The sequence below is a fragment of the Epinephelus fuscoguttatus genome, linkage group LG12 (assembly GCF_011397635.1).
Source record: "Epinephelus fuscoguttatus linkage group LG12, E.fuscoguttatus.final_Chr_v1".
NCBI lineage: Eukaryota > Metazoa > Chordata > Actinopteri > Perciformes > Serranidae > Epinephelus > Epinephelus fuscoguttatus.
The window spans coordinates 25,512,242-25,539,962 of NC_064763.1; the positions used below are offsets into that span (position 1 = coordinate 25,512,242).

At 40.4% G+C, this 27,721-nt stretch overlaps 1 protein-coding gene across 1 annotated transcript in view; it reads left to right on the plus strand.

The window, feature by feature from the left end:
• The window catches only part of LOC125898855 (GDNF family receptor alpha-4-like), a 29,441-nt gene extending 2,749 nt beyond the window's left edge, over positions 1 to 26,692 (plus strand). The window contains exons 3-9 of the mRNA XM_049592827.1: positions 12,133 to 12,399; positions 12,484 to 12,576; positions 12,681 to 13,050; positions 15,769 to 15,878; positions 16,391 to 16,525; positions 20,556 to 20,692; positions 23,731 to 26,692. Of these exons, the coding sequence (XP_049448784.1) occupies positions 12,133 to 12,399; positions 12,484 to 12,576; positions 12,681 to 13,050; positions 15,769 to 15,878; positions 16,391 to 16,525; positions 20,556 to 20,692; positions 23,731 to 23,931 (1,313 nt within the window). The 3' untranslated portion in view covers positions 23,932 to 26,692. The remainder of the gene's footprint in view (positions 1 to 12,132; positions 12,400 to 12,483; positions 12,577 to 12,680; positions 13,051 to 15,768; positions 15,879 to 16,390; positions 16,526 to 20,555; positions 20,693 to 23,730) is intronic.
• The last annotated feature ends 1,029 nt before the right edge of the window (positions 26,693 to 27,721 follow it).

Consider the following 27,721-nt stretch of genomic DNA (forward strand, 5'->3'; position numbering starts at 1 on the left):
AAATTAAACCTGATGCTGAATTCTGCCATTATACCTGATTGCAATATTGGGATTTGAATTTTGTTTAATTGACGTCATTAAAGAAAGGTGAAATTTGAGCTGCACTCCCCAGACTTTAATCTAGTAAATCTGTTTTAAAGCTGCTTTGTTCCTACGCAGCAGTTTTGGTTAGTGTAATGGATTTCCCCTCGGTATCGTATAAATAGCTCCTCTAAACTGTATTCTGTTTCATTCAATGTTATTTTTACCTTTTAATATATCTGGCCATGTGCAACTCTGTGACCTAAACAATGGCAGAGGGAACTTTAGAGGTAGACAACAGCCTTCCCAAAATGTCCGTCACCACTAACGCTCCACAGAGCCCAGGGCCAACCAGCGCTGTCATTAATGTGTCTTCACAGGATTGCAGAGAGGAGAATTGCACCTGCTTGTATAGATTACAGATTTTCAGGCTCCCCTGTGAACAAAAACACAATCACACACCTGGGATATGACTTTATACTGTGGAACTAAGAAAACAAAGGAAGGATCCTGTGTGTAGAATATATTTCTTTATAATTTATGTACTGTTATTTCTTATGTGTCACTGATTTGACCTAATACTCAAATGACATACTCTGTACTGGCTATGTTTATTGACTGCATGCGTTGTTGCATTCATCCGTGTCTTATTCCAAATTGATAACAGTGGAATGACAATGCATGTCACAAATAATGCATGAGATTACTTTGACTGTGGCCGTGCACCTTTGTCAGATAAATCAATGGAAAGGCGGTTAGTGTTGAATGACATTAAACCCGACTTTGACCCTTTGCTGCCAGGCCTCTGTGGATTATTCCTAAAGTCCCAGTGCAGACTGCAACTGGTGATTGAGTGCTGCTATTTTTGTACTTCATTTAGTGGACACGATTGAGCCGTAACACGGTTGTCATAAATTTATTAGAGCTCATTTTCCGGCTGTGTAAAGTTACACAGGTCTTGGGTGGACTAATATCCACATGCTCGAGCTGTTCCTGTTCGGGGTTTGACTGTTTGATGTACACACTATGTAGGAGTTTGAGCGCCCTCATGCACACAGGTCTATCCAAACCTTGGCTTCTTTATCTTTCCTTCTGTGCCGTAGACTCTTCTTCTTTTTTTATTCCTCCCTCTCTTTCTGCTGAGGCATTGTCTTTATGCACTCTGTGCCTGTAATTCAGTTTCGTTTAGGACGACAGCACACAAAGATTAAATTGGCAACATGCCCATTGGACATTACTTAGATAAAAAACATAAAATAGACTGTCTGAATATGTAATTATTTCACGTATTTGATGTTTTAAAATCGTTTTAATTAAAATTAAGGATAACTTGAACATGAAAACCTGGATTTCTGAATGGCACCTGATTTCTACCCCACTCACTGTCAAGCCCATGAATGCTAATTTGTATCATTTATCTGTCATTGCCTATTATTTTTAATTTCTTGGTCTGCATCTTGACTGCCACTTGCACACACTCGATGGCACCGACACAAGCCCACAGCCCGATGGAGACTGTCGATATGTGTGCCACTGTCTGGCCAAGAAATGATTTGGCACATCGTAATTTAGGACTGCTCCGAGTTTCAGGAGGCAGAAGCCTAAAATATTCACACAGCTCCACACACACACAACCCAACTGGCTGATGCGGCACCTGATGCAAGTATGTATTTTACCTGGAGTACAGAGAGGAGGGATGTTGCCTGCGTGATGTGGCTGCACAAACCAGTGAGCTGCATTGCTCATTAAAAAGGGCCTCATCCATGTATTGGATGCACTGAACAACTGTTGATCCAGAACATGAAATGTTGGTTCATGTACATTCTGGGAGAGTTTTCACCTTTGGATGCTTGGACCACATGCTGTCAGTACACCTAGATTATGCAGAACAGACCCCTCTGCTCTAGCTGACAACCTGTGTGTTATATGGTGAAAATGCTCCTCTTTTTGGTTAAGCTGTCTCTGTCCCTACTAAATGCCAGAATAATGACAATGGTCAAACCAGAGTTGATTATTCCTCACTGTAAGTGTGCGCCTTGTTGAAGGCTGCACAGCACTGCAAGTAACTCCGGCGCTGGAGTTGCCTCTGCGGGGTGTGTGCATAAAAACAGATTAAAGCAAGTGCAACTGTGCTACACTTTTAAGCACCCCAGTCACACAGAGATTCAGTCTTGTTAGCTTGCATAAATGGAGGAGCAAACAAAGGTGCAATCTGCATGTGCACGCAAAACAGTTTTAGGCAATTTAGGGATCAGGGTGTGTGAAATTTTGTTACATTTACAACTTTTCTAAAAGAAGCCAGCGAGGCATCTCTCTCGCAGCCGGTGCTGTACGATTAAATGAAATTGCAGCATTTCGTGAAGACAGGGTATTGAAATCGTATTGAAAGTTGTTATTCAAAGTGGACTTTGTGCACAGGATGTATTTTTTTTTTATTATGCTTGTTACTGAGTGAGACTGTGCAGTATGTGTGCGTGCTCTTCAAGGCATGATGTTATTGCTGCCATCGATGTGGCCCTGGTGTGAAGAAAGCCACGGGAGCCACTAGTGGAAAGATGTGGAATAGACACATGCAGTGTGGAGAGACTTTGGATGATTTGGGACTTAATTGGAGGTAGAGAATAATAAAAATCCAGCAGGTGCAGGAGCATGGAGGGAATCAGGACAAAAGAAAGTTGCAAAATGAGAGTAACAAAGGAAGAGGTAAAGGGTATGCTGAGGTAGGGAAAAAAGCTGAGAGAAGAAGATGACCTCAGGGGTCATAACACCCAGAAAAATTGGGAAACATGCAAGTGAAATACAAGTTATGACAAGGGAGAGCAAGTTAACATTTGGGTTATACTGATGGTTAAAGGGGCAGTTCACCCCAAAATCAAAACTACATATTTTTTCCCTACCTTTTGAGCTGTTTATGATGTTATTTTGTTTGAGTTACTGAGTGTTGAAGATATCAGCCATAAAGAAGTCTGCCTTCTTTCCAGTATAATGGAACTAGATGGCGCTTGGTCTGTGGTGCTTAAACTGCCAAAATACAATGTCTCTTTCCAGGAATCATGACCTGGTTACTCAAGATAATCCACAGACCTTGCTGTGAGCAGTTTCATGAAGGAACTATTTTCTCTCGAGCAAAACTACACCTGCCAATTGTATCACCACACAGATGGAAGCTTGCATCTACTGCTAGCTCACCTAGCACCACTGAGCTAGATAATGTTACAGGACACTGTTAATGTTTACATCTCGCACTGTCACGAGCACAAGCCTCTCATCTGGGAGTTAATGTACACTTGTTTTTGCATGGTGATGTGGTTGGTGGGTGCAGTCCAGTAAAGAAAATAGTTCCTACATAAAACTGCTCACAACAAGGTCTGTGGATTATTTAGGGTGACCAGGTCATGATTTCTGGAAAGAGACGTTGCTGTTGAGTTTTTCAAATGTAATTTTTTTTTTGTTTTTTTTTTTGTGGCGACCTCCAGGGATAGAAAAGGAAGCCAATACGGAACTGCTAACCTGCAGTTCCTCAAATGGCCACTCGAGGCTGGCTCAAGAAATGAATCAATCCCAACAGACAGCTGCGCTAACACGCTAAACTTTACAGCAGAGTAGACATCTTTACAGCTAACACATTCTCACGCCGGCCTTGTCACATATTGACCTTTTAGTCTTGGACTTTCTGGCTGCATTGGTTGCTGACATTCTGGGATGTCATGTCAACTTCTGCCTGTTACATGCATTGTCTTTTTCAAAATAAATTTCTGTTTTCAAAGAAGATGTACAGTTTTCATACAGTCTCTTTTAAGACAAACGCACGTGGTTGGGTTCAGGAAAAAATAAGAGGGTTTGGCTTCACAATCTTACAAGAAGTGAACACCAGCCTCCCAGTTCCCGGGGTTATATAACTTTAAAACCCCTAGCCCCTCCAAAGCTCTACCCTCCCATCCAAATATGGTCACTTCTGGCTCCAAAAAAGACAAGATGCGATGGCCAAAATCTCAGACTCATGATGTCAAAATGGGAGTCCACAAACAATGGGTGATGTCAAGGTGGTATGGTCCGCTTACAGTCTTTGGTGCTTTGAGCACCACAATCCAAGTGTCATCTAGTTCCATTATTTTGGAGAGAAGGTAGACATTTCTCTACAGTCGATATCTCCAACAATTGGCAACTCACACCAAAACAATCTACAGTAAATTGATAAATAGCACTACAGAAGAGGAAAAAAATGTATTTTTTGATTTGGGCGTGAACTGTCCCTTTAATATGTCTGACAATGCTGGACATGTCTGTAGAAAATGTAAAAAAGAGGAAACTCACCGGTAGTTCACACAATGAATGAAACAGAAATTATCCTGTTTCTTTAAAAGAGAGCTGCTTGGCCGAGGTTGCCCAGGGCAGTGCCTGCAATTTTCCTCCTAACAAAGAGAATATGTGGAAACTGTTAAGCATATGTTTGATGTTAATAGAAAGTTTAATGTTAGAAGATGATGAGCCAATTGGTGGAAAATGCCAAATATAGAGCTCAGCAGAAATGACTGCGTCAATAAGGACCCACGCAGGCTTTAATCAGCACTGATGAACCAGCTGTGACCATCCTGAGGAAACACCTCCAACCACTGGTACACACAAACACAGGAGAGGAAGTTTGTTCCGATTCACATTACGATTCAGTCAAAACCAGAAAACTGAAGTATCCTTGCAAACACTAAATCAGCGCAGAGATCCTCGGTAATGGCACAAGATGGTGCTGTGTTTTTAATCAAACTGTACTGTGTGAAATGAAGGCATTTTAATTTTTGGAATGAGATGGGGTCAGTCACTTTTCGAGATTTGTGCTTTGTTTATTTTTAGACTTGGACCTAATCTACTAGTTGCTGTTGCAAATGTTTACAAAGACCTTTCATTTGCCATCTGCTCTGTCCGATTTTTAATAAATATATATATTCTGAATGTAGTAGCTTAAATCAAAATTAAAATAGGCACTTTGGCAGGAAAATCATTGTTTTGACTCTTAACAAACATGTGCTCTATTGTCCTGCAGCTTACTTGCTCCCATTTATTCAGTCAAATGCTTCCCAGTGTAGTCTCCAAAGGGTCAATTAGCTCTCACATTAACACTCCATTAACTGCACAGTATACTGGGGACATCATTTCTATGAATTTACACCAACCAGGGTAAGATTATCTCTATTAAAGCCTAAATATGCTGGTTAAAGGTCAGTTCTGGTATGAAAACACTATATCTCATGTTCATGGAATCGCATCCTCAAAATTATTTACCACTAATGAACCCAAAATAGTTAAATAAGTTCAGAGTTTCTTATTGCAACTATGAAAATACAGATTAATTTAGGGCTGCAACTGACAATTATTTTCATTATCCCTTATATGCACATTATTTTCTTGGTTAATTGATTAATTGCTGGGTCTATAAAATGTCACAAAACACTGTAGTGCAAAGTGCCTGTGACAAAGTCCCACAAACTGCTTGTTTTGTTTTACAAAAGCGACGTTTCCACCAAATACTTTAGGTACAGTATGTAACAGACACCTAAACAAACACTGACTTTCACCCAGGAGAGCGGCGTTCACGTCTTGTAAGATTCTTAAGCCAAAAAATATCAATCCACGTTGTTGTGCTGACGTAGTGTGTTTATTTTAATGAGACTGTATGTATGTAAAGATGTATTTTGAAAGAAGACAATGCATGTAACGGGCAGAACTTGACAGGGTGTTCCAGAGCGTTAACAATCAACCCACCCAGGGTACCTTGCACGTCATATCTGGACGTGGAAAGTCCATGACCAAACATCAATACATGATGAGGTTGGAGTGAGGATGTGTTGCAATGCAGTGGAACATCTGCACCTTGCTGATGGTCCAAAGAATGGGGTTGCACAACAAAAAAGAACAGGTTGGAGTGTTTAGAGCAGAGCAGGGTGTAGCGCACAGGAACGGTGCTCCATTGCTTTCTTTACTCCAAGTGAGGAAACAGAATATTTACAGTTTGTATAAACAGGTTGAAATTCATACACATTTCTTTAAGACTTTGGAAGATCCAATCATCACTAAAGTGTATGTAATGCAAGAGAGCCAATAAAAACAAATTGAATAATCAGCGTTATCGTACTGACATTTGAGGTGTGTCAACTGATGCATTGAGTTACATGCAAGAAAATATTCCACCTTTAAAGTTGCTGGTAACTGCTGGTGGTAGCCTTTTAGGGGCAGAGTGAATTAAATTATCTTTTCTCAGTCCACAGCTGATAACTGTTAACTAGTAAAGATGAAAAGGCATCAAAACAACCTTTCATTTTATAGTTGTAGTTGACTAATGCACGTAAACTTGCTGCGATACGAACAGTGGTTATGGTCCACTGTACTCAGAGCAAGCGTGTCGACCAATCATCAGACTGCAGTGCTTCTAGCTCCACCTTTTAGTATGAGATCAGTGTGCAAGGTATTTCAAAAAAAGGTGACCAAACTGCTTTGTGGAGACAAGGCTCAAAGTCTGACCTGAATCTCAAAGAGAGGTTGGAACAATTGGATTTTGGCTATTGAATTATCCAAAAAGCTGCCTAATTTTCTGTCTATTCAATGTTTGTTTGTTTTTTTTTACTTATCACTTCAGCTGCATTTTGAATTAATAATTTAGAGGTACAAAGCTGTCACCATATTCCACCTATGACCACAGTCTGCTTTTATGTGCAACATGAATGTGCATGTAAGCACAGTTATTTATGTGCAGTCCATTCAGGAATCCACTGGTTTCACTGACTTGATGATGGAGTGCAAGTGGTAACAAGTGGTGGCAGTCACTGGCCATGTTTCCCCACTCTCACTTTTGCTCCATCTTGTCGCCTCGCTGCCGTTTCCTCCTTGAGCCCACGACCTCCCTCCAAGATGTCCCTTCTGTCACGATCCCCGTGAACACATTTCACATCAGAGTTGCACTCTCCCGCCACGCTCTCCTCTCAAGTCAAATTACTGCCCAACAATCTGGATGCTCTGCCACCCATCCCACGCGTTTGAAAGGATGGAAGAGAAATTTTCACCAAAACCAGTTCACTCCCCGTGAATGTCCGTGTGTGTGTGCACGGTTTGTCGTTTGTGGCTTTAACCTTCATCAGCTTTGCCTCACAAATTCTATTAATCACCCCAGTGAGAAATCAATAGGGTGTATTATGGCTCACACACCACAGTAATTCATCTCGCTCTTCTCTTCCGTTCTTTCTTGAAAACACACACTCTTGTTCGGAAACGACAATTCCCTATACCCAGACTTTTACTTCACCAATTTGTTGCATCTCAAACAGCATAATGTGAGCACACGGATTCTTTATTATCATGGCGTTGAATAATGTTCAAGTTATTCCAATAATTATGACCTGTCAACCAGACAAGATTTAACAGAGCTGCTCTGTACTTTTTAAAGGTTTTTGTTATCAGTGCGTGTGTGTGTGTGCGCGTGCTCTCGGAAACTAAAATTGCTGATAGTCTCTCTTTATCAATGGTAAGCCAGAGGGAGCAAACACTGAGAAGGAATAATGAATAAGCTATTCACTGCTCAAACAGGAGATTACATGAAGCTTGTTTAAATTGCAGCTAAACATGGCAGAATTTAATACTTTCATATAATTATTGAGGTGCCATGATACATAGATAGGTGGTTAATCATCGCCTTTGCATATACCTTGAGGATGTGTGACTGTGAGTATGACTCATTGCCCTGTGTGCACCTCGTGTTTTTTCTTCCCCACCTCTCCCTGTGGAGTCACTGCAGTAGCCTTGGCAGGTTTCCTGCAGCGGCGATGAAGCGGAGCCTCTGTTTATGATATGTCTCATGCCAAAGTGAGACATGGACCTCATGTGGCGCTTGAGATTGCAAAACATGCAGCACCAGAATTGGATTGTAGCCGCGCTTTGTGCCGCCAGTCAGCAGGAGCTTAATCGAAGTGTGTGACCGATCTAACACAATGCTGTGTGTGTGCGCTTGTGATGTATATGTTAATGTACTGAAGTATAAGTCCACGTGTTGGAGGATACAATAGGTACAGATAAGTTCAAACATGAACATTTCCTCCATTTATTTCCATTTGCACAACATATTCTTAAATGTCTGCCAGTCTATCCCTTTTGTGCACTTAAAAAATGACAGGATATAGCGAATTAGCGAGATAAAGCAGAAAAAGTGTGTGCATATTGCCTACCCCAGCTATTTTCCTTCTCTGAAATCGCTGTGTATAAAGTGTAATTTGTGGGGACAATTATGTGTCACATTTGAGAAAATTAATTTCCTGAAATGCTCCATCAGAACGCATTTTTATGAAGAGGCTTTCTTTTCCTCTCTCTCGTCGCCCTCAGGCTGCATTGTGTTTCTCATGGAGCAACAATCAGTATTATGAAATGATTTGTAGTTTTTCACTTTCAGTCATTCTAGACAGAACACTGCCAATCAAAAACACTCTTAATGCTTAATCACTGTGCACCAACACGGCTGTTTTTCTACTGAATAATGTATTCATTTTAGAGGAAATGTGGTTGGTGATATGCAACACATTGTACTCAACAACCCTTGTGTGATGAATCCTTTTAAATACATACATGGATGATGGATTCTACATTATCTTCAAGCAGCACATTTTGTAGGTCTTCTGAGTGGAAACATCCTTATAGTGGACATTTGATTTGAGTCACTGTCTGACTGTGATATCCAGATGGAAATAAAAGTATCAGCTGGTTTAAAAAAGGTGCTGAATAACGTGGTTTAGTCTTCAGCATTAGATGTGTGGAGACAGTGTCTGACAATGGTGAAAGGCTTGTTCCAAGTGAAACGGCTCCCTGCTGCAGAAGGGTTGGCCCCCAGCTGTTCATGTGTCCTTTTACAATAACAGCAGCGGTGCTTTTGTACAAAACATCCGTGAGTACATGTCTCTGAAGATAGTCTGTCACATGTAACATGCCGAAGCACCAAACCAGTGTTTTTACATATTTTGGCTTACTGCATTGTGCATATTTGACCCTGCTGCTAACAGGTTTTTAGACTGATGAATGCCTTTTTGCTACTTTCCAGATAGCTATTAATTTGGATTTATAGCACTATGGTGAGAATAAATGAACCGTACACTTATTTGAGGAAGGTGAACATCATGTGACCTTTATTTTTAGCCAAATTATTTTAAAATATGTCTTTGTCGGTGGTTCAAGTACTTACAGGAAGATTGAAGAAGCAGCCAAGACGAGTTGGCTTTTGAACCACATCTTTTTAAAAAAAATAAATAATAAAATAAAGTCATTATTAATAACATACCTGTAAAGTCATCTCTAAGGTTATATTTTTTGACTTGCTTTTAAATACAGTGCTGTTCAGCAGCTAACCCTGAAATCTTGGATGAAAAGAGGTTTAAACAGGCCAGACAAAATATTGCCAAATTCTTTAGCTTGCTTGCAACCCAACTGCCAGAGATGTCGACTCAAATAACTTGGACTGGAGTCGCAAATTTGATGGCTTCAGATTTGACCTGATAAAATCAAAAATGATTTGCAACTCCACTTGGACTTAAACACCAATGACTTGTGACTTCATTTGGACTTGAGGCTTTTGGAAAATGCTTTATACCTTCCCCCCAAGCTCAGAGATTAAAAAGTATGTTATTTAAAAAGTGTGCCTCGAATCAATTTATTTCCCTCCCTTGCCTGAGTCAACTATTTATTCCCAGCAAGTTGACACTTAATTCCCCAGATCCATTTTTTTAACCAGTCAGCAGCATCCAATTAAGTTGCAAGAGAATACCATGAAGAACTTGCCTAACATTATGTTGTGGAGCACCGGTTGGAAAAAAATTACACCAAAGATAATTTCGATTGTGGACAAAAACTACAAGGGGGTCAACAAAAAACAAATTGCAAAATGCAAAAAATGTAGGTCATAAATCACAGATGGAGACACAACAACTGCCAAGAAACTTGATTTAACAAGTAAATACAAATTTTAAAAGCCATTGTGATTTTTCTAAATTTAATATACCAACACTCTGTTATTAAAATTACTTTACATTTGGTGAAGCGCACATTATGACCAAATGTTAATGACCAAAAAAAGTTTAGAACTCAGAACCTGAGTGCCTTTTTGAGTCCCATTCCTCAGAATAATTGTTGGCATTGAACAATTCTCCAAATTACGGATATGTTTAATTTGTACATTTTACATTTCAATCACAAGAGACAGAAGAATGAAGTATGGATAAAATTTGATACAGAATATGAGCATACAGATTAACAGATAATTTGTGCTGATTAGATTTAACTGAAGTTTTTGGCACTTGGACACCAGAGGAAGACATTTTGTGATCAAGTGACCTCTGAGCAGCAGCAAGATAAATCCCCCCATGGACTCCAGACAATGGTGGTGGTAGTGGCTGCTGACTCTGAGGCTGATGGCTGATTTGGGTTAGGAAAACAAATAGTGTTGCCACAAGCATGGGTGAAGTTGTGCTGACATCTCAATAAAAAATACATAGTTTGGTTGCTTATTGGTCTCAAAAAGTGGTCTGCTGCTTAGTAGCCGCCTCGCTTAAGTGTCACAGCCTCCACAATCCCCTCTATAGCAGCCAAACCTAAATTTAAAGCCACTGAGGGTCTGCACAGACAGGCTACTAACTAATTAACACGCTTGCCTGACCAAACCTACCACTGCTCATCAGGTGAAAACAAAGAGTCCACTTCTTCTTTGATGCATAATTTATTTATCACCACTGTAGTCTTCAATAAAACCCTTGAAACATCCATGAATCTGTGTCCAAAACATTCACCGTTGCATTCAGCAGTGTACAACTCACTTGATGTAACCAGCGTTGTGGTCAAAAAACTACATGTGCTCCCCATCTAGCAACACCTGTCCCTCAATGAATGGGTCCTACCTATGTTGGCAGACACCCATGAAAATGCAGTGACCCCTACAGGAAAAATTAGCAACCTACACACATTTTACACCATGGATGGCTCCCATACCCTCCTCTTCCTTATGAGAAAGAGATAAGATAATCCTTTATTCGTCCCACAGTGGGGAAATTTGCAACATTACAGCAGCAGAGGGACAATGCAAACAGGAAGCATCAGTAGAAAAAGTACAAAACAATATATAGGCATGTAAAATAAGTACACTATACAAAACAAAGAACAATATAGTAAGCAAACATTATAAAAACACAAAGAATATAATAAAGAGACAGACTGAATGGCTGCAACTCAGCTCATATACAAGTAATCTGAACTACCTCACTTTAGAAATGTGGATTTGATATATATGAAACATGTACATATCCCTAGTTTTCAGAAACGTACTATACCAGCATGATATTCTGGCATCTGGACTGTTGTTTGTTGCAGCAAATTCAACAACAGTTTAACAGAGCTGACAGATTGCAGAGCAGGGAGGCGGATCAGAAGAGCAGGTTTGAAACTTGACAGGAGGACACCATAGATTCACAAAACTTCTCTAAATTTATGATTGCATGTGTTGCGCTCCCTGATCCAGGAGCATTGTGGTGTGTGATAAGAAAGTATGAGGCTAACTCACAGTACCACAGTGTGAAGTGAGTGGCAGCTAGAGCATTTCCAAAAGCTTGGCTGGACAAGAACTCTCATCAATGCAAACAGTAAGACACTGTGCTGAAAAGATACAGTGTATTAATGAAAAGCCAAAATGTGCACTATAAGACTGTTTACATAAAAACATTAGGAGTCCCGACGGGAAAATGAAGAAACAATTATGATATAATTACAACCATAACATAATCCTATAGCCTTGTTAAATTATCCAAGAGACTGTGTTTCTATGAGGAACACTGAGGTTTTGCCCACGCTGCTTTTCTATTACACTTGTGAGCTTTCAATTTAATCCTCCTCGTTGGATATTATAGTAACCTGTAGTGCAGTGAAGGGCCTATGGAGTGCACTCACCTTGCTCTGTTGTCTTAATTACAGCCTATTTAGCACAAGGACTAACAGTACATGAATGGGCCATAAATTCAGCAGCTTTACACAATACATGCACATATTGGTTGTTATATCAGCAACTAGCACTGAACTGACAATATAAACCTCTCCTCCAGGTAGTGTGCCAGTATCTGCATCCTTAGACTGTCTGGTGGCGGAGCAGGGCTGCATCCAAGAGCAGTCCTGCATGGTGCTCTATCGACTGCTGGAGTACTGCGCGGCTGAGGAGGCCGTGTCGCCCCTTGGCTCGGATGCCCGCTTGGAGTGCCTGGAGGCGCAGAATTCTTTGCAACATTACCACCCCCTTCAAGTTTGCAAGTGTCAGCGTGGCTCTCGCAGAGAGGAGCACTGCCTCAGGGTCTACTGGACTGTGAGATTTGCTGGTGGGTTAAAGCAGTGGCATTTGTGTGTTGTGACACTGTTTGAATTTGAAAACCATGTGACAATGCTATTTACTGTTGTTTCAGCATATGATGAGTATGAAGTGTCTCCGTATGAAGAGCTGGAGTTGAATCTGGTGAGAAACATTGAGATGTCACGTATGGCCTCCATCATGTCAGGTACAGCTTTTGTCACAAATGAATCAAAGTTTGGCACAAATTGCTGTATGTCATGATTTTTATTTCCTGATACACACCACTGTTTTCTTCCTGATGACCTTCAGCGTCCTCTCTTTCTATGGACGGCCAAAACCAGTGTCTGAAGGCAGCACAGGACTGTGGCCTGTATGAGAAATGTGGCTCCCTGAGGTCAGAATATGTTGTAGCCTGCACCAAGCGAGCAACAGTCTCTGACAACAGCTGTAACCGCCAGAAATGCCACAAAGCCCTGCGGCGCTTCCTGGAGCGCGTGCCAGAGGAGTACAGCTTCGCTCTGCTCTTCTGTCCCTGCTCTGACACTCTGTGTGGGGAGCGCCGGAGGAAAACCATCGTCCCATCGTGTTCCTATGAGGAGAATGGGAGAGGGGAGGAAAGAGTGGGCAAACCCAACTGCCTCAGCCTGCAGAACTACTGCTCCAGAGACGAGCTGTGTAGGTAAGATGGGTGTTTGGGTGTAATAGTACGGTACATTCAGTGCCCTCAGTAAGGATTTCAGCACGGAACAACACAGAACAGAAATGAAGATTTCACAAAAAAATATAAATATGAAGCACCAATGTATAAAGTATCAGTATGTCCCCTTTCAACACAGTCACCAAAATGGCACAACGTTGAGTTTTTGACCACTACTTGTGCTATTGAGCCGTGTGTTGATGAGCAGGTCCCTATATTATTTCTATGTAGGGATGACTTAGCTAATAATTGTTTTCATCATCGATTAACCTGGTGATTGTTTCCTCAAAAAAATTGCATCAGAAAATAGTGAAATATGTCTGTCACCATTTCCTTGAGCCCAAAGTGACATTTAAAGACCCTGAGACACCAGACAAGGCAAGAGTTGGCCGTCAGTCTATGTTGGGCTGTTGGTGAGCATCTGTCTAATGAATCAGTGGAGTCCATCGGTGAATGAAATCAGTCTGACCAGCAGATCAGCTCAGCTCACGAGAAGAGAAACAGAAGTGAGCAAAGTGAACAAATGACTCAAGTCAAGTCGTAGTGAGATAGCCATTGAGACCTTTGGCAGAAACATTTCATGATGGTTTGTGTTTTAAATTCACTGGCGCACAGTTAATATGTTTTGTTCTTTCAACATTGGCATAACTGGCGAACTAGCGTCATGACAGTCTTCTGGTTTTCCTACCACCATCTGCTGATATGTTGACTCATTTCCTCCAGCCATTTGCTATAGTATTTGCGGCATGCTTAGTCGACGAGTGGCGTCACAACAGTCAGCTTTCATTGCTGCTAGTTCCTTGATGTCGATTTGGTGTGTCTGGGCCTTTAAAATAGTTTTTGTTATCTGACAAACAGTCCCAAATCAACAGATTTTCAGTTTAATGTAATATAAGACAAGGAAAAACAGGAAATTGCCACATTTAAAAAACTGGAACCATCAAATATTTATTTGAAAAAGGACTTTGCTGTATTCTGAATCACATACTTTTTCATTTTACTTCAAATTTTGCGCTACAGACTGCAACAAATATATAAGCAAGTGGGTCAAAGTTCAAGGCACAATATAATGATGAAGTAGAATATCCTAATTGTGTACAAACTATGTGTAACAATATGTACTTTGTAAGTGCAGCTGCAGTACCTACTGAAAGTAAAAAGAAAAAGTATGAAATTTGGACTGCAGCATTACTTCATCAGTTATCAAAAGAGTGCTGAACTGATTCATCGCCTCATGTCTCAGCTCTAATCCTGCACTCTAATGGCACACACTGGCACATGTATGTACATTAGTGTGCCAGCAACGGGACACACTATTGTGCTTACAAGCTATATAATGTATCCTGGTTTCACAATATTCCACATTTAAACATTTGGGAGCAGTAACATGCCATGACACATAAATGCAGGAAAGAAAATCACTTTTGCAAATGTTTATGAGGAGGTAAACACATCCAACAGCTTGGCTGGGCCTCAGGGCCTCTAAAAAGAGTTTCTTTCGCCTTTGGTAAGCAGCCATGTAAGCACCATGAAACAATCCAACCAACACACTCTCACTCCTAACTCATCAAATACCAACACTTGGTCCGTGGCCCTATACATCAAACTATAACACTCTAGGTACTTATTGGCTACAAGTGTTGGAGGGAGTGAGACCTGGCTGATCCAAGTAAATAATAACAGTCATGTATTTGCCCACTATGACTTACATCAATTCAGCCATTGACTTGGTTAAAGTCAGAAATTATTTTGAATTGATCTTTTCCTCTCTGATGGCAGTAGAATATTGGGCCCACAGCACCTGAAGATGGATTAATGTTTTGCAGACAGAAAAGAGAGATGGATGGCTCAAAGCAGTTTGCATTTAGTGGTGACGTCCCTGCTCATCAGTATGATTATAATGGCTTAGGTGAGGCTAATTTTAGTCTGTGTAAATGTTACAGAGGTTATAAACGATAAGAGAAAAATTACTTATTTGAAACTGAGAAGGTCACGCAAAATCCCCCCTCTGTAAAGTAATAGATTTAAAGCAAGAAGTGAGAGGAGCAATACCTTCACCTCTGTTACCTTCTGTTCCACACGTATGGCTAGCATGTGTCTCTCCAGGTGAAAACACAAGAACACTCATGACTTTTACATAATATCTTCAGTTTTAGCTCAATATACACAGTATTATGGATCTGCTACAGATGAGAATATGTTTTAGATTGGTGTTATAGAATAATTATGGGCTTCATCTACTTCTAAAATCTCTAGTTTGTAAACCTCAGAAGATTAGCTCTCACTGTCAGCACTGATAATATTATCCTCTCCCTCAATACCAATGATTGGAAACAAATAAACTACTGTATGTTTGACTATACATCATTTGATTTACATTTCTGTATTTTTTAAATCATAGAATCATGTTTTTGATTAGGTTCACAAGAAGAAGTAATTTCTGTTGAAAGCTTTTATTAAATCAACACATGGTTGTGATGCAACATTTGGTTTTAATACGAGTTTGCAGCAGTCTAATTCTCTGTTTTGTGTTTTTTGTGCTCTTACACAGTGTTGTTTGTGTTGTTTCTGTTAGCTCAAACCCGAATCCCAAAATGAAATTGTCAAAACACTTTAAAATGCACACCCTGTTTTTCTGTGCTGACGGATAAAAAACTGTTTTCATTTCTCTATGTGTGTATGTGTGTGTGTGCATTTCAGATCCCGGTTCGCTGATTTCCAACACAACTGCCAGCCCTCCCCTCAGTCTGCCTCTGGCTGTATGCGAGACAGCAGAGCCATGTGCCTGAAGGCCTACGCTGGACTCATAGGTGAGAGGGAGGAAAAAGAAATTAAAGAGGCCGAAAGAGGAAATTGTTTGGAAAACAAAAATAGACAGAAGCTGCGAGGACTTGTTATTTAAAATCATCAGTAGGTGTCTGACAGTGATATTTGGCTTATGTGATGTTCAATTTCACAGTAGCTTTACAAGGGCTCATAAACGATCAACTGCAAAGCTGCTGTCCTGGCGAACCAGTCAGCATCACTTTCAAAAACTTGATTTAAAAATTGCATTTCCAACAGCTCTATAAAATCATCCGGGTAATATTATTTCCCACACTGTATTTTTCAACAAGTAATTTTGTGTACCCACAATTATCAATATCGAGAGCTGGAAAACTGGTGACACCGGCTCCCTGGGGCACCAATATTGTTGTTAGACTGCGTTGTACCTTCCGTAGAGGTGTGTGCTGAAAATGAAAATCTTCTGCCTCAGGGAAATATTTCTTTAAAAGATTAAGTTGCACTTGTAATATGGCTGTTGTCCTCTTCCTACACCCAGGCACCATCATGACTCCCAACTATGTGAGCAACAGCAGCACAGAAGTGTCCCAGTGGTGCACATGTGACGGCAGCGGGAACGAATGGCAGGGCTGTCAGCGCATCCTGCACTTGTTCAGCAACAATATATGTCTGCGTGAGTAAAATGTCATATAAGGTTACAGCATGCAGTACAATATATCCTGCAGGGCTGCATTACCATAGTGAGCTAACGGTTTCAGCACCAATGGAGTTAAAGCTCTGTGGGTTTCCTGCATGAATCATGTGCAGCTTCCAAGATAGAGGCTGTATGGGACCATGTACATAGATATGCAGCTTAACAACAACAAAAATTATGGTGCATTTAGTGTTGTGCTTATAAAGTTTCTCATCCTGTAGTTTATGATGTGTAGTGAGCCCAAATCAGGCTTTTTTCATGCACTGCTCATACATATAGCTACAAAAAGTAATGCACCAGAATTCAAATCTAACCCACATGACCGGGAAGGCTGCAACTACATGACCAATGTGCTGATGAACGTAAAGAAAAAAGTAGTTTAAAGAGTGAAATTCTGCGTAAGAAACAAGGTTGGGGTGGTAGATGGGTCAAACAAACAGGATTTTCCCCCAGGAGACCGCTGTTAGTGTCACGTGTGAAACCAGATGTATTAAGTTATTCAAAGGTATGTCATCACCATGTGTGTTTTCCTAAACCTAACACGTGTAACCTTAAATCTTACCTACATATCTTTACTTGCCTAAACACTTCCTCCCACAGTCCAAAGACATGCAGGTTAATTGGTGACTCTAAACTTGCCGTTGGTGTGAATGTGAGCGTGAATGGTTGTCTGTCTCTATGTGTTAGCGAGTGTTATTGGCAACCTGTTTGGGGCATACCCCGCCTCTCGCCCAGTCAGCTGGGAAGGGCTCCAGGCCCCACCGCGACCCCAACAGGATAAGCCATTACAGAAAATGCAGCTGCCAGTCCACACTTCGTATTCAGTCCAAATGGGGACTTGAGCCAGCAACCCAACCCATCCAACCCTAGGTCCCGATTTACCGAGCTCCTGACGCCCCATTGCTCAAGTGATAAAGTTAGATATTGTCATTGTCAAACCACAGGTGTGACCTCACATTTGTTCAACATCTCCCAATAGATAATTGGATAACTGTGTATGAAGAATGATGATTATTATGTTTACATATGACACATTACACATAAATATTTTCATCAAACTAACAACTTGTTATGGTATAATTTAATTTAATTTAATTTAATTTATTTTGTTTTATTTTATTTTATTTTATTTTTGGCCATTCATTCTACGTTTATCAACATTCATACATCAGGGTTTTGCTGCAGTTCTGAAGTGCCTCGTTATTATTACAACTTTGGAACCTATTATGATTCTCAGTATTCTTGTTTCCAAGCTTCAGACTCATTTTGACATTAAGTAATTTATATACAATAACTGCCACTTTCTTCTTGTGTGAAGATATAATGTCAGAGGAAATGTTACCTTTTAGCTGTGTATTCTGAGTACCAACTAAATTGATCTTGAGATGCTTCTCAAACAGAGCATTTTATAATGTGCATTAATGCAGAATTCAGATGAGGTGGGTCATAATTGATGACTGAGAGGGCAAACCACTGAACCGCAATGTTTTCTTATAAATAAGTAAATGGCATGAGACATTCTCCCTTGTGTCTGGTTGGCTGCCAAATGTGAATGCCATTTCCAGGTTCTGTGGAGTCTTTTCCCCAAATGTGATAAACATAAAGTGGCTTCTTGTTGAATTGCTGCCAAACCAGCAGGGGTGGAAAGAGCATCAAAAGATCCTACTCAAGAAGCACTGAATACGGGAGAGCAGTCAGGGTGATTTAATTAAAAGAAGTGTGTATGTGTAGACCAACTAACGATCAACCACTAGATGTTCACATTTCCCCACACCTTGTTATTTCTCTGAGTCATCCAATAATATTGTTCTGGGTAGCATTTTTGTGATTGTACAGTAATGCAAATTGAAGATACAATAACAAAGGAAGATAGATAGATTGCTCTTTCAATTTTCAGGTAACTACTTCATTCATATTTATTTAATACTATAATTTTTTGAAGTTGATTTTCACCACAGGCTTTGATCAAGATACAGTGCACAGTTGGGCAGTTTTTGCATGGCGAGAGGCTGGGAACACCCCGACAGGCCACCAGACTATCACAGGGCTGACACATAGAGACAGACAACCATTCACACTCACATTAACACTTACAGACAATTTAGAGTCACCAATTAACCTGCATGTCTTTGGATTGTTGGGGAAAGCCAGAGCACCCGTAGAAAACCCACGCTGACACGGGGAGAACATGCACACTGCGTGCAGAAGTGCAGAAGAGCTCCCCCACCCCAGGGTGCAAACCAGGAACCCTATTGCTGTGCACCACCCTGCCCAATGTCACCCTCGCTCTAGGGCCCTAGGGCGGGGGTGACATTGAACACATCAGGAAACAAAACAGAAAGGCATACTCGTCTACTGCAGAGCCTGGTGTACTGGCAATGGGAAAGGAGCCTGTTTTTAGGTTTTCATGCACGTAAAAAACCTGCATATATGCTCAAATTTTGGTGGAAAAACAGTATAAGAGTCTTGCAGTGCTTGAGCTAAATGCTAATATCAGCTAACAAGCTAACAAGGAATGGTGCTAGGCTGTAAAGCAAATTTGATGTAGTTATCACATGACGCACACTGGCCCAAAAAACATTTCAATAATTGGAAGAAGAGTTGTTGTGAAACAGTTAAATTAATTTTTCTGAGCATCACAATACAGATAAATTCAGTCCAGTAATATATAAAAGAGCAGTATACCTATGAGTGTATTATTTCATCCCTTTCATGTGTGCAGGGAGACAACAGGAAGTAAGAAGAGTCGGTGTAGTTTAGCTTATTAGAATCTCCATCAGCTAATGCCCTGTTGTTTGCCAGTCTAACTGGAGTCCGACATATAAATCACAAAGTTTAACAAACAATTATGTACATTATATATATTCAAAAATCTCATTACACACACAAAACACCCTCTTTATCAAATATAAGCCACTACCAGTGAAAATCAGTAAGCAAGATTTCATCAATTACATCATTTCATTCATTTACTGTTCAATGATACAGTCAATTACATTAAGTACTCTTAATGTTCTCTTGAAGGCAGCTCTATTTCTTACTGTAATAATGAGATTTGGTATAGTGCTCCATCCTGTAATGCAGTGGTTCCCAACTGGTCCAGCCACGGGGTCCAGAATTCTCCTTCGTCATAACATCAAGGTCCACACAGTTAAATATAGTCAGCGTCATACTGGTGTTTGGCCATGTTGTCGAGCCAGTTTGCTGTCTCTGTCAAGTAGCCGTCTGTTAATCACTCACTCTACAACAGAAAACAATACTTCAGAATAAAAGCTCTGTGCTGGAAATTCACTGTACTCTTGACAAAAAACTTGACATTTTTGTGAGTCACTTGCGGTCTATTCAGAATGGACCTGTAACCCACTTTTGGACCGCAACCCACCAGTTGCTGTAATAGCTTTTTAAAATACAGTAGATTTGAAGAGATTTGTCCTCAGATGGTCACATGTTTTGGACACACATGCTCTCAAAAGGCTGAGTGAGCAACTTTCATAGGAATTAAAAGGTTGCAATATTTGAACACGGTATCAGCTCTCCTTAACACATCCATTGCTCATTATGACAATGCTCACATGCTAACGTTTAGCAGGTATAATGCTTACCATGGTAATCATCTTAGTTTGCTAATTTTGCTTATCAGTATTGACCAAAAAGCGCTACGAAGGCTGATGAGAATGTGTTAGTCATAAAAGCTTTGATCTGATGATGGCGCTAGCTGAAAAGTCAGAGGATCACCAAAGTTATTACAATTCATCCTAATAGGGACATGGGTGTATGTACCAAATTTCATTCCAGTCAATCTGGATCAAAGTGGTGGACTGATCAATATTACCATCCCATGTGGTTTAACCAACATATTCAAATTTATTTTGCCCAACCATGCATAGTGTTTACAGAGCATGTGGCTCTCACTATGCTTTTAAAAGTCACTGGTAATGTTTTGGTGATGCTTCAAGGATGAATAACGATGTGAACCTAATGAAGATGACCCCCGCTGATTCTGTTTCAGGCAATGCCATCAGCTCCATGGGAATCTCCGCACCTCCTCCTGTGGAAAACACTCCCGTGCCAGCTTCTCAGCCCTCCCCGCGTGTCTACCAAGAGAGGGTCCACGTCAGTGTTAACACTCTCCCTGAATTCAACAGTGTAAGCACTCTCTCTACTTCCTCACTGTCTCACCATATGCTTGTGTTAGATACTCGCTACAAGCTGAATTAAAATACTTGACTGTCTATCAGGTGGTAACACCTATGTATCACCAGGGACTGTAGCAGTGAGTCAGGCCCAGCAGCTCCCTCCTCCCTCCTTTACCCCTACCTCTCATTGTGGCTGAGGATTAGCCGTAGGTGTTTGCAGTATTAGGCTCAACCCTTACTGTTTATATTCATGTATGCACACCCATCTGCTCCATATTCCCCATTTTCTCACCATTTTAATCCTCCTCATTCTGTATTTCCACCTTCTCCCATCCCGTCCCACAATCCCTTACAGCACCGACACCCTGCTGCTGGTGGGGCTGCATATTACACATCTAGGTATACAGTTTGTTTTAAGATGACACATTTGAGTTTTCTAATTATTATGAAGCACTGAATTTGAGATGATGCATAATGTCAGCAACAAACTGAATGTCTCCTATCATAAAGCTGGTTCCTATTAAGCTTTGAGAAAAAACTCAAACTCATATCCCCATTAAAGCAAGTGTTCTCCTCTGGTTTTGATGCCAGTGCTAGTTATAAAGTTTGAAATAAAGGTAGTAGACCCTTACTCCACACTCTCTAAGTGGAGGCTCCACTGTATGGAGGACTATTTCAAAGCAGTTAGTTGGAAGGATATGTGGACTATAAAATCCTTTAACACTGAGAGGCTGCTGAATTATGATATGATCACGAAATCAAAGTGCTGACACCAAAAAAAGAAGGAAACATCAAAGATTAAGTTCTGTAAACCTTGATAAACCTTTGCTTTATTTTTTCCTTATTTGCACAAGTAACTTAAGCTGAAATTTGAATTTAAAGAGACTCTTATTGTCGGCTCTCAAGGGAACATTATGACCTGCAAGTTAAGGACAGGGGTAGCCTTCATGGAGATAGGGTTACCGAGCTAACCCTGCTAGCATTTTTACAGTTGAATGCTATTAGCTGTGTGAGCTACTAAAATGTTGTGGACCACACTGACTAGGGTTAACAAGTTTGTTTGACTGCTTCATTTTATATTTCTCTTCTGGAGAGTTGGTGGAAGTCTTTTCGCTGAACAGACTCACATGAAATAATTTGCGGGTAATTCTATGATAACAGAATTGTAATAAAGAAACTGGTTATAGATACTGAAGTGAGTTGTGTGCAGGCAGTCCTGGCTCAGACTTTAAATTAGTGGCATTGTTAGGCCTAGGCATCCAAGGCTTCAGCCCCAAATGTTTCATTAATTGCCCCAGATCTAAATATGTAAGCTATACATACATTTTAAAGAATAAGAATAATTGGCCCAACACAATTTTTTTGTCATTGAAGTGGTGCATTTTGTGTTATCACGTGCGCGTGCGCAAAAGAGAAAGCACACTTAATTACTTTAATGTTGAAACTGGGATAGTGCACCCAAAAATGAAAATTCACCCATCATCTACTCACCTGTATGCTGATGGAGGCTCAGGTGAAGTTTAAGAGTCCTCACAACACTTGTGGAGATCCAAAAGGAGAGGGACGCCGTAAGCCTCCATTAGGTGGAGTTGTGTTGCTACCCCCTCTCCCCTTGGATCTCCGCAAGTGTTGTGAGGACTCTAAAACTTCACCTGAGCCTGGGTGAGTAGATAATGGGTGAATTTTCATTTTTGGGTGCACTATCCTTTTAAGAGGTTAATCATTATAATACATCATCAAAGTAACTAAAGCAGACAAATAAATGTAGTGCAGTATAAATTACAATACTTCCATCTGAGATGTAGAAGAGTTTAAAGTAGCATCAAATGGAAACACTCAAGTACATGTACCTCAAAATTCTTGAAATGTTAATGATAGCAGTTGCAAAGTATTCTGTTCAGTACTACAACTAATATTTTTAACATCACAATAATATTAAGGGTAAATAAGATGCCAGATTTCATACGGAGCATCAAAATAGAGCTTGTTCGAGGAGCCCCCCAGACTCCCCACAGAGGTCCAGGCTGAGCCCCCAGTGTCCTCAAATCCTAGAAACGCCCCTGCTCTAAATCAGAGATATGTGTTGAATGTCGCATGCAGCTCCTTTTATTTTGTTGCTCATGATCATAACATTTATGCATTGTTTGAATCTCAATTGTCAAAAACAAACGATAAGTGTAATATTCTCCCATTTATATCTGGTGTAGTCTCCTCCTTCCCACAGCTCTGCCCTCCACGATTGCAAATTTGAGTACATGTGTGGCGTGGCCCTCTGTTTTAAAGTGCTCGTGTGGAGTGTTTGATGCACACTCAAACTGTCTTCACACTGTGTTTGTATTTGTATTTCTGTCAGCATCAAACCCTAAATACTTATTTTGGTGGGCAGATTGGTTTCGAGCCAAGTAATCATCAAATAGATTCTGGTGTTGATGAAGGCCTGGGTCTGGGATTTCTGCCAATACAATGGTTATTGTTTCCTTAGCCACACTGATACACGATTGCTTTTATAGATTCCTGTGTGATAGTATATAAGAAATGTAAGTAAGGTATCGTCTCCCTGCACTTTCACTGATATTACCATCGCTAACTGTTATAAACTGCTTCACGCACCAGGAGGCCTGTTAGTTTAGCCCCTTAATTTACTTTTAAATGATGCAGAAGTTTAAATAAAATCCAACATAGATGAACTTTTAGAGTTTTAAACGTTTTTTATATATAATAATGCTGTGGTTTTGGACAGCGCAGTGATCACTTGAGAACACTCAGTCAACACTACAGAGGGTGGACACAATAAAAGCTACAGCGGGACAATGTAATTCACAGCCAACTTTCAAGTTATCAAAGAGCTAAATGCATCACAAGTGACACATGGGCTTCTTTGGTCGGTTGGTCCACAGCCTTGTTTAAACTCTTAACATAATAGCATTCTGGTTGTTTTGGCTGCAGCATTATGTAGTTTTAAATTCTGGGTTGATGTGGACTTTCTCTTCCTTCCACGCTCCACCACCTCTGTTAATTGGAAGAATCGCTCTTTCCTCTATTTTACAGATGGAGGGCAGCGAGGAAGAGGAGCAGGAGGCGGACAAAAGCGAGGAATTTAACGTCATCCCATCGTTTTCTGAAAAGGACCCTAACACTGAATCGGGGGCCAGAGAGAGTAAACGGGGAGCAGCTAGCCGAGCGGTACCCGTGTTCACATTACTGCTGCTGCCTACACTCATCCTGGACTGGGAGTGCTGGAGCTACTGAAGCCCCCATCTCATTCTCCGCTCATATTTTACACTCCCTACCACTTTCAAATCCATCACAGCACTCAGAATGAGCCGCGGAGGACATTTGCGAGGAAGAAATGCTCCATTTCTTTTTCTTTTTTTTGGTTCATTTTTTAAAGTACCCTGACTTTATTTAATATTTTCTGTTTCTCCTATCACTGCCTCCTCAAGAGTTAAAAGATATCAGTAGTCCTGCAGTATCAGCCACAAGTCCTCTCCTATGAAACGCAGGGAACAACGTGAGCAGATATATGAGTGCACCGTTGAATTTAGAAACGCTGTCTGGGCAAATACTCTATCTAGAGCCTGCTTCACACTCAAAGTACATCCCCTCTTTTAACAAGAAGCACATCGCCTAAGGCCACATCCACTGTACACACTCAAAAACCATACCCAGTCTACTCCACTGCAACCAGGCCGGAGCACAGCTTTTGATTTCTATTTCATGACTCATGTCACATCCGTTTCTCCCCTTTGGCTCTTCCTCTCCCTGCCTCACACTATGGTTGAGTAAGATAATCCACTTTACAACAAGCTAATAAGAAACTGCACCATACTTAAACTGCTTTGTACCATTGAAGAAGAAAAAACTTTTTTTTAAAGAACTGCTGCATTTAAAAAGAGATAAGACACGATCCAATGTGCTGTCACATTATGTATGAGACATCTTATGCCTTCTTCTCTCTTTGTGCGCCATAAAAGCAGAGTGCAACAGTCGCTCTGCTCTGCTTCTTTTGTTAACACGCCACTTAGTATTATTCCTACCAGGGTGAGTGACTGAGAATTCAACCATGGGCAAAAGTAATGAGATCAAATTCTATTGTAGAAATGGCAAGCATGAGAAAAGCAACATGAGCAATTACAGCACAATTCAAATTGCTCAGCATGCAGGGGACGTCTGGAGTAAGGCTCAGGGGAGGAAATAGCCAATTTACTGCTGTCATACCCTCTCACTTTTTCCTCATCCTTAGGAGGTTCGTTTTTAGTGCTCCTTGCCCATCATGCGCTTTAGATGTTGTGAGAGTGGGATGCGGAGAAAGAGGATGGACACACAGGAGGCTGTAAAGCCTGCTGGCTGCTCCGATCATTGAGCAGCACATTGAGCCATTCTCTCTGCCTGAAATAGCTTTTGCTGATCTTAATGATTTTTTTTTTTCCCTCTTATGGCTCATTTTCTTGTGAAAATTACGCAGCTGCAGGGATGTAGGTAAAGAGAAGTATATTAAAGTTTTTTGGAGAGGGATAAACTCATTTGAGGATGAGTTTGCGAGAAAAACCTGTCTGAGCTGTGCAAGGAAATGTCCTCTATTGCCTCATGTTTTCTGTATACCATCAAATCATCGTGGTTGTAGATTCATTTTAATGTATGCAACAGCCCATAATGGAAAATCTCCAAAGACATAGCATAAAAAAAATCATCCTTATATTTGAGTATCACTTGAGGAGGCAGTATGGCCCTATTACTTTTTGCCCCCCACTGCTTGACTTGTTTCCATGATGGTTTACTGACTTGATTGAACTCTTAATACGAATAGACAGTACAAAGCCAGAAACGCACTGGAAGCGTATGAGCTATGCTTTTGCGAATGCGGGTCCATGACTACTTCAAACTCGGGTTTGATTTGTAGGAGTCAAAGTAGGACTCAGAATGGGTGTTGTAAGGTTAGTAGACCTGTAGTGATTGTTACACACCTCCGGCAAAAATGACATCATGCAGGTTTTGTTGAGTTTGGCTACAGGAAGCTAAGAAGTGGAAGAGGAAAAGGCCAGTTAACAAAGCTCTGAAGTGTGACTGTAAGTTTAGTGGGCTCAAGAAAAAAAAAACATATTGGGAGAGAATATTTGAAATAGAAATAGAAAGTCTGAAAGTATCCACATACATGAACCAGCTGTGTTGATAAATAAACTAAAGAAACGTCGCCCATCACAGTGTCACAGTGCAGTGTCAGTGATGCTGCTTATTCATAATGCATCCAGCGACAAGTGTCAATAATTGCATCCAGTGCGCTCTGGCCTTAATGACTGAATGTGAGTTTACATGTATTTTCACATTTCAATAGATTTGTTTATATTTGTAAACTATGTAAAGTAAACATTTGCATTAAACATGGCTTGTATTTGTATTATATTTTGATGAGTTAAGGAGTTTCAGTGATAAAAAGCTTATTCTCCATCCATTTATCAGAATTCTTTAAAGGTCCAGTGTGTAGGATTTAGAGGCATCTATTGGCAGAAATTGAATACTTATAACTTTGTATTCATTAGTTTGTAATCACCTGAAAATAAGAATCATAGTGTTTTTGCTACCTTAGAATGAGCCCTTTATATCTACATACGGAGTGGGTCCTCCATGTTGTTTATACAGAAGCCCAGAACAGACAAAATAAAAACACTAGCACACAACAGGGCCATTCACATCTTTGCATTTCTGTGTCAGCCACCATAGGTCTCGCTTGGCTCATGGAAGAAGTTCCCCTGTGCAACCTCCCCACTTGATACCACTAAATCCTACACACTGGACCTTTAAGAAAATATGTCATTATTCCCAAAATTAGACTGTTTTGAGATTGTATCTTGAAAACCCAGCTGAGAGACCATGTACAGTACTATGTTTCACATTCTAACTTTCTTTAAAGGACATAGCAAACATGCCAAATTATTCTGACTGTCATGTGTAATAACTGTGTAATTTTGTGACATAGCAGAACAGTGTGCTGATTTGGTAAAAGAAGAATAAAAATCACATTGGAAATTTCCATGTCTGATAGAAAAACTATGCTTCTAAGTGACTGCTGTGTATGAACTTCTAGCAATTTAAAATTTACTTTTGCTTCTGAACACTTTTTATGAGTGGTTACAGGAAAACAGGCTGCATCCTGATGGGATTGGGAGCTTTGCTGAGAAGTTTAATGTCATTTTCAGTGCAAATTAGTGAGTTTATCATCTTCGTTAATTTTTAAATACAAGGCGAAATGCACAGTTTCAATACTATTTGTACTTTAATTGGCTTTAATTAAAAACGTTATGGTCTAGAAACTGTAAATAAATGATAAGTCCGTGGTTTCTCCCTGCTCATAGCCACTGTGTGCGGACAGACTGAGCCGGGACGCTCATGTTTATATTTTATCTCTGACTGATGGAGGTGATTACAGGGTCTTGGGGCCTCTACATCCAAAATGACACCAGTGTGGCAGGAACAAGCTACAGTAGAATGACTTTGAAGGAAAAAAAAGGCAGTAATGGAAACTGGCATCAGCCTGTGCTTTAATTATAAAAAAAAATACAGCATGAGGGCACTGAGCCTTTGTTTTTTATGTCCAAATTCAGCCAACTGTCTACAAAGTTAAGTTGTGCTTTATTAATCCCCCTGAGGAGAAATTAACTTCTGCATTTTATCCATCCTGGCTATTCAGGAGCAGCGCAACGAAGTTCTGAGGCCAAAGCCTAGAAGAACCTTACCAGTAGTTTGCATGTTTTAGCCCATTAATTACAAATCATATATGCATGAAATCCCAGTTTAACATTTTGCAAACAATGCTGCTGTCAGACAGAGCTTCTTTCTGGTGGGCTCTCATTGGTTTATATTTACTTCTCTTTGTGAAAATCAGCTAACAAACTTTTCTGCGACCAATCTTCCTTAAGCTGTGTACTTTTCAATCTGCATTTCAACTCAGTGCTATACACTGACAATATATCATCAATTAAGACGAATAGACTCTTTCCACAGCAGACACAACACAGCTGTTACTGACAACATCAACAATGGA